The sequence below is a fragment of the Mesoplodon bidens genome (genome assembly GCF_964165515.1).
Source record: "Mesoplodon bidens genome assembly, chromosome: 18".
Lineage (NCBI taxonomy): Eukaryota > Metazoa > Chordata > Mammalia > Artiodactyla > Ziphiidae > Mesoplodon > Mesoplodon bidens.
Genome location: NC_138175.1, coordinates 36,341,863 through 36,357,437, shown reverse-complemented (window position 1 = coordinate 36,357,437; position 15,575 = coordinate 36,341,863). Strand labels below are relative to the sequence as shown.

Genomic DNA, 15,575 nt, shown 5'->3' with positions numbered 1-15,575 from the left:
TTCCAGTTAATGAATCATATAGGAAGATACAGTGGCCTTTGGGTGTCACTGACATATATTATCAAAACCAGCCTTAAGTTACAAGATAGTAAAACAATACTTTTAAAAAAATACTACAAAAAAAATACTACAGATGGTGTCTGCATCTTTTTTTAAAAAAATTTTATTTATTTATTTATTTAAATTTATTTATTTATTTATTTTTTGGCTGTGTTGGGTCTTCGTTTCTGTGCCAGGGCTTTCTCTAGTTGCAGCGAGCAGGGGCCACTCTTCATCGCGGTGCGTGGGCCTCTCACTATCGCGGCCTCTCTTGTTGCGGAGCACAGGCTCCAGACGCGCAGGCTCAGTAGTTGTGTCTCATGGGCCTAGTTGCTCCGTGGCATGTGGGATCTTCCCAGACCAGGGCTCGAACCCGTGTCCCCTGCATTGGCAGGCAGATTCTCAACCACTGCGCCACCAGGGAAGCCCGGTGTCTGCATCTTAACTGCTAATCCAAGTAATTCTCCAAGACTATTTTCTGAATCTCTAACACAGGAAATGAGATTTATTAATGCAAAAAAAAAAAAACCCTGGGAGACGGTACAAGCTCTCTTGTCTGGTATAAAGTTAGGGTCCTATGTCTTGGGCCTTTGTATAATACTGATTTATTCAGTAAGTGAGTCAGCTAACAGTCACTGAATACTTATTGGTATGCTGGGTTCTAGATTGGATTCTGGGAAGGAGATGAAAGAGAACTTCTAACAAGTATGTAGTCCACTGGGGGAGATAGATATATAAACAAATAATTTTTAGATGTGGGATTAATGCTGGTTTTTAAAGTGCTGTAGAGGCATTGACTTGATCATTGAAAGCTTCATTTTATTTATTATAAATATTGTAGCTTTTAAAAATTACTTTTGGTAAATCTAGATAAAATGGTCATTTATTTACATCTCAGAATTGATTTGAATAGGTAAATAGATGGAAAAAAAAATGTTTTCCAGATACCTTTTTTGATGTTCTTTATTTTTATGAATAGATAACTATTACTAAAATTGAGAAATGGTTCACAGTCCTAATGTCCATCTGTATCTCAACAGTTATTATATAGAAATGTTTAGTAGGTAAACTTGAAAGAAAATGTATTTGGTAATGTTAAGGTTGTATTATCATCCCCAAAATAATGAAGAAAATATTGGCAGAAAGGGCTTAAAATATTTTATTGCTAGCATGAAGGTTTTTCTGGGCATTTGATCCACAGATTTCCCCATTACAACTAGTTCTTTTAAAATAAAAAAGAAAGAAAGAAAAACAGATTGAAAATATGCAGGCACAAATGCTTTGGCAGCCAGGGTCAGTAACTTGAATCTCAGTTGCGTGTAGCACACTTCCTCTGGCTGGGAAGATAGTTTTTTGGAAAAGATTAACCTGAAACTGACAGACAAATTATATAGTTGAAAATATTCAGGTTTCTCTGATTGGTTTTTAGATATTTTGTTTTCCCCTTTCTGCCTTCCTAAGAGAAGGCTCTCAAATGCTTTTTATCTCTGGTCAATTTAGCTTTGAGGCACATATTTCTATTATCTTGTAAGAAATAAAAAAGCCACTTATAATCTCAGCATCTCATCTAAATTTCTAAAGTAGACTTGGTTTTTTTTTTAAAAAAGTAGTTTTATAACTGCAGCCATACAAATCTCTCTTCATGCCTAAATGGGGTCTAGATCCATGTTTACATACCCATGTATGCTGAGGAATTGAGATGTAAACAGTATTCCCATTCATTCGTTCATATACGACCTCTCTGCCAACTACCTGTTAATATACCTAGTAATACACATCCTACGCCCAGCACACAAATATAGTTCAGCCAATCTGTAAGTTTCATTTTGCTGCTTCTTCAGGATGCAGGAGCCCAATGTGATTGGATTCAACTTTCAAGAAAAAAATTTAATCATTCGGTAATAATTTTGTCACGTACTTAATTTTCATTTATTAAAAATCTTTATATTTACTTGAAAAAGCCAGTATTAAAGACCTGATAGTTTCTTGGCAAATCAAAGTAATGATTAAGTGTTATGGTGATTTGTCATTTGTCCATAGATGTTATTAAGATTTAAGAATGCAAGGGCAGGGGATATGGAAACATATGTATATGTATAACTGATTCATTATGTTATAAAGCAGAAACTAACAAAAAAAAAAAAAAGAAAAAAAGAAGAATGCAAGGGCTTCCCTGGTGGCGCAGTGGTTGAGAGTCCGCCTGCTGATGCAGGGTACACGGGTTCATGCCCCGGTCTGGGAAGATCCCACATGCCGCGGAGCGGCTGGGTCCGTGAGCCATGGCCGCTGAGCCTGCGAATCCGGAGCCTGTGCTCTGCCACGGGAGAGGCCACAACAGTGAGAGGCCCGCGTACCACAAAGAAAAAAAAAAAAAGATTTAAGAATGCAGTAGCCAGTCACTATGCTGTACACCTAAAACTAACACAACATTGTAAATCAACTGTACTCCAATAAAATGGAAAAAAAAACGCAGTAGCCAAATTCAACTTAATTCACCAGACCATAATTCAATACCTATATTGTATAAGGCACTGTGATGAATTGGTATGGTAGGATTAGAGTTCATCTAGTCTGACATTTTACAAATAGGGAATCTAGGGCGCAGTTTCTTACCCAAGATTTTGCTCCATAAATGTTAGTCGTTTCCTGGGTGGTGGTTACTCCTTCAGTTTAAAAGGGATTCCAGTGGGAACTATGATTAGAAAGGTAATTTGACACTATATGTTGGTAGATCTTGGATGCACCTCTTAGAAGTTAAGAATTTGCTTAATTTGTAATGAGAAACTAGTAAAGATTTTGAGTCTGGAAATGATGTAATTAGAGTAGTGATTTAGAAAGATTCATTTACAAGTAGTGAATAAAAGGGATAGTAGGAAACTAGATAGAGAAACCAAATTAGAAGGCTACGTGATAATCCAGGCAGGAAGGCTAATTGTCATTATAAAGTTCCTGCTATTTGCTAGACTCTGTCCTAAGCATTTTACATGTATTTACTCATTTATTCCTTTAATGACCCTGTAAGATAGGTATTGTTTTTAGGCCCATTTTACAGATGAGAAAATTAAGGCACAGAAGATTCAATAACTTCCCCAAGGTTCACAGGTTGTAAATGTCAGTCAAGATTTTAATCTAGGCTGAACAGCTCCAAGTCTAACTTCAGTAGCTATACTATGCTTTCATTATTCCTATGTCTCCTATATCCATTATCCCTATAACAACTATTTGAAGTGTAGGTACCATTTCTCTCTTTTCAGATGAGGAAATGGAGCTTAAAGAGATTAGGGAAATGAACAGTCTGAAAATGAAATTAAGAAGGCAGTTCCATTTACAATGAACATCTGAAAGACTTAAATACTTAAGAATAAATCTCACCAAGGAGGTGAAAGACTTGTGTGCTGAAAACTACAAAACACTGCTGGAAACAAATTTTTAAAGATCTAAGTAAATGGAAGGATATCCTGTGTTCATGGATAGGAAGACTTAACATTGTTAAGATCTACAGATTCAATGCAGTCTCTTCCAAAACTTCAATATCCTTTTTCAGAGAAATGGAAAAGCCGATCCTCAAGCTCATGTGGAATTGCAGTGGGCTCCAAATAGCCAAAACAATCTTAAAAAAGAACAAAATGGAGGGCTCACATGTCCCGAGTTTGAACTTTCTACAAAGCTACAGTAATTAGCTGGTATGATACTGGCATGAGGACAGACATATAGACCAATGGGATAGAATAGAGGGCACAGAAATAAAGCGTCACATATATGGTCAGTTGATTTTTAATAAGGATGCCTAGACCAGTGGGGAAAGGAAAGTCTTTTCAACAAATGATTGCTGGGAAAACTGGATATTCACATGCAAAAGGATGAATTTGGACCTTTACCTAATTATATATACCAAAGTTAACTAAAAATTGATCAATGACCTAAACGTAAGAGCTAAAATTATAAAACTCCTGGCATAAAAGATTTGGGGAAAATCTTCATGACATTACATTTGGCAATGGCTTCATGAGTATGACACCAAAAGCACAGGTAACAAAAGAAAAAATAGATAAATTGGACTTCATCAAAATTAAAAACTTTAGTGCATCAAAAGACACAGTCAAGAAAGTAAGAAAAAACAATGTATAGAATAGGAGGAAATATTTGCAAATCAAATGTCTGATAAGAGATTGATATCCAGAATGTATAAAGAACTCCTGTAACTCAACCAACAAAAAACAACCCAGTTCAAAAATAAAGGACCTGAATGGACGCTTGTTCCAAAGAAGACATAAACGGATGGAAGGATGCTTATCATTGTTAGTCATTAGATAAATGCAAATGAAAACTGCAATGAGATACTACTTCACACCTAGTATGATGGCTGTAATAAAATAAAGTGGAAAATAAAAAGCCTCGCATTGGTGAAGGTGTGGAGAAATTGAAACCCTCGTGCATTGCTGGTGGGTGTGTACAATGGTGCAGCTGCTGTGGAAAATAGTCCATCAATTCTTCAAAAACTTAAATGTAGAACTACCATGTAACCAAGCAGTTCTACTTCTAGGTATATATCCAAAAGAGTTCAAAGCAGGAACTCAAACAATAGCAGTGTTCATGGCAGCATTATTCACAGTAGCCAAAAGATGGAAACAACCAAAGTGTACATCAAAAGATGAATGGATAAACAAACTGTGGTGTCTGCATACAGTGGAATATTATTCAGCCATAGAAAGGAATAAAATTTTGATATATATACCACAACATGGCTGGACTTAGAAAACATTATGCTTAAGTGAAATAAGCCAGACACTGAAGGACAAATATTATATAATTCCACTTAATATGAGATGAGGTAGCCAGAATAGGCAAATTCATTGAGACATAAAAGTAAAATAGAGGTTACCAGGGGCTGTGGGGGTGAGAGAATGGGAAGTTACTATTTAATGGGTTCAGAGTTTATACTGAGATGATTTAAAAAAGTTTTGGGGGCTTCCCTGGTGGCGCAGTGGTTGAGAGTCCGCCTGCCGATGCAGGGGACACGGGTTCGTGCCCCGGTCCGGGAAGATCCCACATGCGCAGAGCGGCTGGGCCCGTGAGCCATGGCCGCTGAGCCTGCGTGTCCGGAGCCTGTGATCCACAATGGGTGAGGCCACAGCAGTGAGAGGCCCGCGAACCTCAAAAAAAAAAAAAGTTTCGGGTATAGGTAGCAGTGAAGGTTACAACAACATTGTGAATATATTTAATGCCACCGAATTGTACAATTCAAATGGCTAAAATGATCAATATTCTGTTATATGTATTTTACCATAGTAAAAAGAGTTACCAAAAAAAAAAAAAGAGGTTAAGGAAATTTCCCCAAATCATACAAGCTTGTAAGAAATGGACCACAAACCCAGGCTATCTGACTCCAAGGCCTCTTGGAAATAAGGAGCATCAGTTGTACCTCACCTGGATATTTCTGAGGATCTACCCAAAATCAGGAATACTGAAAATGGGAAGTTTCATGCTTTTGTATCTAAAGCAATTTGGTATATCTGTCTGAGGCCCTAAAGCTTTTTAATCTAAACCTTTCAACTACTCTTAGTGGTTAAGAGTTGGCTACTGGGAGAATTTGTCACTTTTTAGAAACAGTGTTTTTGTTCAGTATTAAAGGATAATAATTTTTAATGGCAAAATCGTCACTACTATACAGGTATAAAATGAACATGTGTTAAAGATTTTAATGAACTCATTAATTAATGAGAGAACCATGGTTCCATGGAGAATTCAGAAAGCAGACATCTATATAGGCAATCAGGAATGCTGAAATTAATTTGCAAAACCAGCTTCTTGGGAAAGGGAGAGGACAACATTCATTTTCATTTCTATGGACAAGAATCATTTGTATTACTATTAGTTTCTTACAACTTACAGGAAAATAGCTGAAAGGCACTGAGACACAGACAGCCTGGAAGGGCACACTGGACAGCATATCCAGTAATCTATGTTTTGCTCATTTCCACGTCTTGCACAGTTTTTTCTGACAACAGTCATAGAAGGGAATCCGTGTACGTAATGCCAGATATGTTGATTATTTTCAGTCAGGAAAAAAACTTTCTAATCTCTAAATTTACCACCCAGCTGCCTTGTCAAGGAACTCCTGAGCTACAGGCAGCTTTTCTAGACTGGACTTTAGGTGGGACAAAATGTCCCCTTAGCCGGGTGTCCAGAACCCTGAGACTGTCTGTGATTTGCTGTGGACATCAGGCGATTTGCTTCACCTTCCTGGGTCTCAAGTTTCCTTGAGTATAAAATGAAAGATTGGACCAGATTTCTTACTTTTTGCCTAGCTCTTATATTTTTATATATCATGGTTCCATCCTATTCTTGAATTTCTGATGCTACCTGAATTCTGCTAAAGCCTCAGAATGAGATCTGAGACGTTCTCAGGGACATTGTATTAGTATGTCAGGAACAGGTAGTATTGATATTTGTTCCTTTGGAGAATTAACCCCTTGTTTCTGGGCCCTGTTATTCGATTGCTGGATGCAGTTAACAGTATTGTACACCCTATCCTCTCCTCCAAACCTACCCCGAAGGAGTTAAAAAAGAAACTGTTATTCGTGAAGATGTACACGTCTTTAATAATCTAGAAGAAGGGGGTTCCTTTTATGGCAGTGCCACGAAGTGTAGCTTTTGAACTCATGAGAGTGGTCTAGAGAGTGTAGCATATGCTTCAAGTCAAGTAGAATATAGAGAATAGTAAGTGATACCTAAACAGTTCTGTCCTGAGTAAAGATGATTATAGATAACCTGGGGCTGTTTGTGGTTGGGGAGATTTTTGTTTCTGCCACATTCTGCGGAATAGTTGTTTGGTGTCAGTACCCTGTTCCTGGCCTCTGCTACTTTCCCTTGGTTGGATCACCTGCCCAAAGACACCATTTGCTGCAAGATTTGTTCAAAAGGTAAGAAATGTTTTTTTTTTTTTCAACAAGAAAGCTACTGGAGTTTCCTGAGGTATTACACCCCTCTGTTCTTCCTCCTGTCCTCCCTTCTTAGGATCTTCCTTTCTCCCGGCTTCCCACAGTGATTCTTTGGCTCTTGGGCCTGCTTTCATGTAAATCATGTTCCTCTGACAGAGGAAAAGTGGCTGGAAAAGATCACGTGATCATGTCCTCGTGACAGCTGCTTTGGGAAAGCTAGACCCTTCCCCTGAGGAGTTTGTAGCTATAGAATATCCTTTTGTCATAGCTGTGGTGACATCAGCTATAGAGCCCGGTTTGGCCCTTGGGGAGTACCCCCGAGTTTCACCCCTGCTTTGCCAAGGTCCACATTTGTCATGCTGGCAGAGCGAGTGCCTTGCAGGTTCTGCCTCTGGTGCTGTTTGCTTATCTGCTACCTTCATGCCGTTAAGCTCCTTGGCTATGCCCTGACCACCCTGGCTGTGTCCTGAATTAGACTTAGAACAGGCTGATAATACCGTTGAGAAACATGGGGCAGAGTCTTGAGTCTTGGTATCTTTTTCTTTTTCTTAAATGTATTTAATTTATGTGATTCCCAGCAGTCGTGTATTTGTGGTCAAAGCCCTGTCTGTGGAGCCCTGGGTGGGATTGGGGCGCAGAGAGCATTTTGTTTTCTTCTAGTGAAAGGGGCTATGGAGTAAGACATGTGAGTCTTAGAAGTCTGTATTAAATACTACTCTAACTATATAATTCATTTCATCATTTATGCGTAGTAAGCCTTTCAGCTTTATCAAATTATCCCAGCAACTCTAAGGGTTACTATAATTATTATGATTTTACTGATTGGAAAACCAGATACAAAGAAGTAAAGTAACTTTTGTCAAGGCCAATCAGGAAGCCAGCGCCAAGGTTGGAGACGTTTATTTATTGACTATCTCATCATGTAATCTTAACCTCATAAACTCAGGGAATAGCTTGTGTTAAAATTTTAGACTATGTTATTTCATTCATTCTCATATACATTTATATCATGTTATATTAGTAAAAATCATGGCACATGAAATTTTATACTCGCCCCCTTTCCTCCGTTTGATGTTGTTTCAAAAGGATTTTCTCGCATCACTTAAAAAACACTTAGGAAACGGTTTTAGTGACTGTGTAGTATTTTATTAGATGTGTGGCTGTACCACAGTTCACATAACCATGTTCCTAATGTTGCGTATTTATAATGGATCTAATTTTTGCTGTTACAGATAGTGCTGCAGTGAGTATATTTGTGGTCTAAACATTTGTCTAAACTTTTGGTTATGCCCTTAAGGATAGGTTCCTTCAAAATATTGGATTGGCCAAAAAGCTCATTTGGTGTTTTCTGTAAGATGCTTCTAGAAGCGCTGAGTTGCCTTTAACTTTATTCAAAGCAATTTTCTTAGACTGTATTGTGACAGCTGTCATATCAGCGTGCATTTTTTATCAAAACTGGGGAATTTTTGTGTAGTCGTTTTAATATTGAAAATGGAAGAAGAAAAGCAACATTTTTGGCACATTATGCTTTATTATTTCAAGAAAGGTAAAAACGCAACTGAAACGCAAAAAAAAGATTTGTGCGGTATATGGAGAAGGTGCTGTGACTGATCAAACGTGTCAAAAGTGGTTTGTGAATTTTCATGCTGGAGATTTCTCGCTGGACAAAGCTCCATGGTCGGGTAGACCAATTGAAGTTGATAGCGATGAAATCAAGACATTAATTGAGAGCAGTCAATGTTATACCACGCGGGAGGTAGCCAATATACTCAAAATATCCAAATCAAGCATTGAAAATCATTTGCACAAGCTTGGTTATGTTAATTGCTTTGATGTTTGAGTTCCATGTAAGTTAAGCGAAAAAAACCTTCTCGACCATATTTCCTCATGCGATTCTCTACTTAAACGTAATGAGAAGTTCCATTTTTAAAACAGATTATGATGGGTGATGAAAAGTGGATACTGTACAATAATGTGGAACGGAAGAGATCGTGGGGCAAATGAAATGAGCCACCACCAACCACACCAAGACCAGTCTTCAAAGAAGGTGATGCTGTGTATATGGTGGGATTGGAAGGGAGTCCTCTATTATGAGCTCCTTCCAGAAAACCAAACGATTAATTCCAACAAGTACTGCTCCCAGTTAGACCAACTGAAAGCAGCACTTGAAGAAAACTATCTGGAATTAGTCAACAGAAAATGCATAATCTTCCATCAGGGTAACGCAAGACCACATATTTCTTTCATGACCAGGCAAAAACTGTTACAGCTTGGCTGGGAAGTTCTGATTCATCCACCATATTCACCAGACATAACACCTTCGGATTTCCATTTATTTCAGTCTGTACAAAATCCTCTTAATGGAAAAAATTTCAATTCCCTGGAAGATTGTAAAGGGCACCTGGAACAGTTCTTTGCTCAAAAGATAAAATGCTTTGGGAAGATGGAATTATGATGTTGCCTGAAAAATGGCAGAAGGTAGTGGAACAAAACGGTGAATACATCGTTTAATAAAATACTTGGTGAAAATGAAAAACGTGTCTTTTATTTTTACTTAAAAGCCAAAGGAACTTTTTGGCCAACCCAATAGAATCACTGGGTGTGAGATTATGAATATTTAGGAGGCTTTCAGTATATTGACAAATGGCTTTTCCAGAAAGATTGAATCAATTAATATTTTCATAAGCAATAGTATTTGAGAAGATCTCCCCACTGTCTTTTCCATTGAACTTTGCCATTTCTTAAAACTTCTTTACTGGTTACTTTAATTTTGTAACCAGAAAATGTATCTTGTTTTTATCATTTAAACTTCTTTGCTTCTTGGTGAAATAATCATTTTTTCATGTGACTATTACCCATTTGTTAAGAACCACTGTTTTAGCCCAAAGATAAGGGCATAGAAGAAGAATGTTAACTGTGCAGTTCCAACAGGAAGGATTTGTGGGACAGGGTCCACGTCCTATAGGGAGGTTGAACTTTTTTTTATTGTTGTTGTTTGCCTTGCCTTAAAAAGTCCACCTGGCGTGACTATTACGATCTGGAGCAAGGCCCGTAATGAGGCCCAGGGATTCTGCCACTATCTTCTCTTGGTGCCGATCCCTTCTGACTAGGGAGAATGTGGCACTAGAGCTGAGTACTGAAAGCTTGTGCGAGGACTCAGGGTTCAGCTCTAACCTGGACCTCATTCCTTGAATGGCATGTTGGCGAGATGATGTTTAGTGAGGAATCAGAGCGTGTATTCTCTGAAAATCCAGCATTCTCATGCTCTCGCTTTGCGTTACCCAAGGTGCAGTGGATGGTTCTTAAAATCCAGTGCCAGCCTGTCTTTCCTGATTAGCTGGCACCATTTTCTTGACATGAGCTTTAGTTCTCTAGGCTTGTGCTCCATGATGGAACATTTTGAAGCACAGATTAGTTCTAAGTTTATTGCATTTTTCATCACCCAGCTGCGTGCCTAGAGCCTGGAGTGAATGGCCATCTTTTGCATTGTAAGGTCTAGATGCATTAGAAGTAGCTCTCCACACCCGCAGCCCCTCAGTACTCAAAGCACTGAATTCACTCCTCCACTTGGAAAGGGATGGGATATCCCAAAGCAGTGGTTACATAATTGTGGATTGGCTTTCACCCATCCAGCTTTACTTCCTCCTGTGATCGTGAATTCCAGGCTGGCAACAGTAATTAGATCTCAGAAAAGCCCTTCACAAAACACAACAGGCTAAAGAAAGTCACAGCCTCTTCTATGCATCGGCTAGAGTTTCAGAGCCCTTCAGTTTTAGTGTACGGTAACCTTAGCCAGTAGTGCTTTTTTTTTTCTGTGCATTAATTTTAATTAAGCAATGACACCTACTTTCTGTTCTGCTCTGAGATCTACGTGTAGCTAAACTGATGGTTTAAGTGCCTCCTCACCCTTGGTCACTGACGTTGCTGCAAACAGAGCAGCAGACAGAAGATCTCCTACATGTGACTGAGTAACCCAGGAATTGCTCAGTTTAGTGAAACAGATAAGTAAGTGCTGTAAGAAGTTGCAAAGATCAGGGAAGACTTCCTAGAATCTGGTTGAGCCAAACTTTGAAAGATCAAGTGTCATTACAGAGGTATGACTATGAGATTATGTATAACTCAAGACCCACACTTAGGATATCAGTGTGTGTATTACACTTTGCAGTCTGCAAAGGGTTTTCTCTTTAATTCTCACAAGAATCCTGCAGAGATAGGTAGTGAGAGGTTTAATGTTTTGCATAAAGTCAAATAGCCAGCAAGTGGCAAAGAGTCTGAACTGTTGTCTGTTTTCATTTGTGATTCAGTCTTGAAGAGGAGCCCTGTAAGGCCCAGCAAGAGAGTAGGCCAAGAGAGACCTTTCCCTGAAGGTTACAGCAAGGCCGTGAGACATGGGGATCATTTGGGGACACCCCAGGATGTGTCCAGTTATCACTGGAATCTAAATTTAAGGTCTAATATGATTTAACATATTCAGTAATCACTTTGGAAAAGAAAGGAGTTAGTAAAAAGCAATTCCTTTAACTTCATGATATCAGAATAGAAGAATCATAGCAAAGCTAGAATAAATATAGATGGATATACAATGTTTAGGTGACTTTATAATTATTATGTATTGTATATTAATATTTACAGTAATCATTTCCAGAAGGAAGGGTGTATGTAAAGAAAGCAATAAAAGAAAAATATTTTAAAGCACTTTGTGAGTTAGTACAAGAACTAGAAGAATTATGGTAAAACAAAAAGAAGAGAAAAGCAGGGAATGAAGATGAATAGAGCGAGATATTTCCTACATTTTTAAACCTCTACTCATTTTAGGTTTCTGGCTATAGACTGAAGTAACATTTTTCTTTACTCAGATTGGAATTACAAAGACCAGTAGAAACGGTGGTCCTAGGGCAGTTGGTTCCTGCTCCTGGTTGTCTGATCTCAACCAGAATGAGTCAGTCCTTCAACAAGATGTCAGCAGCCAGGGCTCTTAGGCAGGTAAAGGAAATAGTCCATTATTATAGGGATTTCAAGCCAGGCTTCATATTATCTTACCCTGGCGATGACAATTATATTCATTTTTATTGGAAAATAATAACCTTGGAGTTGAGCTGTATGTTTACACAAGAGGCATTGCTTCTAGGGGTTCTGTCAGTTCCAAGTTCATGTTGGCTGTCAGGAAATGGGACACCTGATGCAACTTCTCTGAGGAGGGAATTGAACAGTTTGAGTTGTGTTGATTTCACAGAGAATTGTACAAGGTAATCTACTGCATCTGACACTTGAGTATCTGGCCTCTAAAGGCCATCAGTTGAACAGTGCCAGGCATTGCTCTTGGCTTAATATAATGGTTGAAAAGAAGACAGGCAAGGTGCTGCCCTCCTGGGGCTTACACTTTAATGGGGGAAGATGGAGGACAAACAAGTGAAAGTCAATGAACAGGGCAATGCATCGTGTCACTCCTCGGGGGCTCTTGAAAGACTAATTCTTCTGTTGCGTACCATGGGTACACAAGGTGAATTTTTGTGCCTTAATAAAGGTATAAAGGTGACTGAATGGTTGGAAGTCCACTGAGCTTCTGTTTGATACTTACTGCTAATGAATTTTCATACCTGCAAATCTCTGAGAATCCTTAAATAAAATTTTCTCTCTTAGGCTACAGAGAACACGTCGTAGAAGATACAAAACCCGAATCTATCAGTGACACTACTGACTTGGCCCTACCACCTGAAATGCCGATTTTGATTGACTTCCACGCTCTGAAAGACATCCTCGGGCCCCCGATGTATGAAATGGAGGTGATCATTCTCGTTCCTTTGTTGATACCCACCAGTTTACTCTGTTGGTTGCCTAATAGATTGGGGGAGAAGTAGATTTGGGTATTTGGGGAGGCTGAATTTTATCTGAAGATTGGAAACTTGTGTTCTCTATGGTATTAAATTTTGGTGCTTAATGTGATAATATGGCTTTTACAGAGCGCCAGAGACCCTGGCCAGATCCTCTTTTGGAAACCCAGTCTGATCTTATTCTTTGCATCCAGTTCCATTTTAAGAACAGTGTCTCTGACTTTCTCTGACTTTCCTCCTTAGAAATTCTGTATTCCTATTGTATGTGCTTTAATTAAGTATTTCTTTGTGCTGTCAAAGATTTGGAGGGATGAGGGAGGGAAACAACCCAGTACAGAATACCTGAAGACATGAGCCTGGCTTTAGCTTCAGGCTGCTCTAGTGCAGACCAGATGGCATCTTTCAGGATCTGTTCTTTCATTGTTATTACTAGTTCCTTTCGAGTTAAACTGACATGCAAGTCCAGCCCTATTTCCATCTCTCTCCCCTAACTCTCCCTCATAGCGGAACACGGAGCCATAAAGGCCTTGGGAGCAGGACCGAGTCGAGGGAGCTGGATAGAAATAGGTGTTGGTCTATTCTTACCAACTACAGTACTCTGTTTTGGAATGGGAGATATAAATTATAGAGTTGTTAGAAAATAGAGGATTTTTAAAGTCCTGGGAATGTTGAGATCACCAAAGGAAGCTGTGACTGCTGAGGTATTGTGATATATTTTATAGGATGCTTATATGAGCTTTCCTGGGGCATTTACTAGAAAGAGTATGTATTTTACTACTGAACTTATTAGCATCTTTCTTCAGAAGCTTTACCATCACCTTGTCTGTGTAAAGGAAAAAAGGTTTTCAGAAGATATATCTGGTGAATTATACAGAAGATAATCTCTCCATCCAGCATTTGAAATCACTACCAGTAAACATGATTTTCCTGAAGTCTTAAAACTGAGAAGAGGAGAAGTAGCCCCCAAACCCATCTTGTTTATTTTCTTAAACTCTGAGCTAGTCATTTAGTGCTGCAAAGCTCTCAGCTACAAGAATAGAACGCGTTTACTGTTGGCAGTAAACCTGGTCCTGAACGATAGAATCAGAAACATTATTTTGGTTATTTGAATTCTTAAGATACTGTAGATGGATTTAAATTTTCAAGTGTTGAAAGAAGTGGAGCAAAACTTGTTTTGGTTGAGAACGCGGGCCAAAGCTGCTTTCCTGTTCCGAGTGAACCCAGTGATTCTGTGAGTGACAGTGGAAACAGGTTCTGCTCCTGCATGTCCGGCGGGCTTTTTTCTCTTGGCTTTCCAGAGCAGTACATGCCAGCCATTCTTTGGGAATTTACACCAGAGCAGTTGATAAAAACAAAAGATGGATGTGTGTTTCTGTTGCACAGACCCTTCTCTCCCAGCCATGACTGCTCCTGTTAGGTTTGGAAGCATTGCTGACATTCTTGGAGCTTTGGCAGAGAAAGAGCCAAAGGACAGAAAAGAGAAATTTTATAAACACTGCTTAATAGCTCTGTTTGATATCACTGCAAAAACTATTTTATTTTCTTTGTAGCATCTGAGCTATTACATATGAACACTTTGACCAGTATGAATCCGGTAGCCATTTTCCCTTCTATAAATAGCATCTTAGAATAGAAGGTCTGGTATCTGGGAGTTTGGAACATTTTGTTCATATTTTCCACAGTTGAGAGAATTTACCCTGGTGCCAGGGGTTTCTTTCTCTACCTTTAGTGGTCTAATGACCATCAGCCCCAAATTATATCACCACTCTCTGCCTCAGCTTTTGCATCCGTGAAATTAAGATTTTATGGAACATTTCCTTATTGTCCACAAGGTCCATCACTGTGCTAGGGGTCGTCCATTTTACACACAGGGAAAGACCTTAAGAAAATTAAATGAATCATGCAAATTCACATAAGGTGCAATTAGGGAGGCCAGTCTTTAAACTCAGATCAGCCAACTCAAGTCCAGTATTCTTTCCACTCTCCTATAATACCCTGCAGCCAAGCTAATTCCTGCCCTTTCCTGCTAAAAGAGAATTGCTTGAAGTACAGCAGTGTAACAAAAAGGCATACCTGCTTTACCTCAGATTTTCATTTCTATTCTTACCAACTATAGTACTCTGTTTTGGAATGGGAGATATAAATTACAGAGTTGTTAGAAAACAGAGGATTTTTAAAGTCCTGGGGATGTTGAGATCACCAAAGGAAAAGGGTGCGGAGTAAAGAGCAGGGAGCCTAGGAGCAGGCCCTGAACCCTGAGGGTCACATAGGGGAAGAGGAGCCCTCAAAACAGACAGAGAAACTAAGAAGGAACAGGCAGTCAGGTAAGAGCAAAACAAGGATGTTGTGCCGCCATGAAAACAAAGGCGGAGACTGTCTCAAGAAGGGGGAACATGCAGGCGTGTTTGCTGTCTGTGTACTGGATTCGACAGCCTGGAGGTTGTAGGTGACCTTGACACAGTGGGCTCACAGGGAGTGGTGGGAGTGTGTTGAAGAGGGAATGGAAGGTGGGGAAGTAGAAGTGGTTGGCAGGCAGCTCTTTCAGAAGCTTGGCTGTGAACGACTGCAGGGAAGTGAGGTGGCTAGAAGGGAGGATGGAGGCCAAAGGGAGAGTGGTCACAAATGGCAGCCTGTTTGCTGGTCAGAATAGTCCAGTAGAGAGAGTCAGACTGAGGTTGCTGGAGAGAGAGGTGGTACCACAGGAGCAGGGTCTTCAGGGTAGTGCGGCGCGGTGGGGTCCCCGGTGTGAAGGAAGAGGGTCCCC

At 39.4% G+C, this 15,575-nt stretch overlaps 1 protein-coding gene across 1 annotated transcript in view; it reads left to right on the top strand.

Moving 5' to 3' along the window:
- The window catches only part of LONP2 (lon peptidase 2, peroxisomal), a 90,030-nt gene that overhangs the window by 64,129 nt on the left and 10,326 nt on the right, over positions 1–15,575 (top strand). Inside the window, exon 12 of the mRNA XM_081217818.1 lies at positions 12,621–12,763. Within this exon, the coding sequence (XP_081073944.1) occupies positions 12,621–12,763 (143 nt within the window). The remainder of the gene's footprint in view (positions 1–12,620; positions 12,764–15,575) is intronic.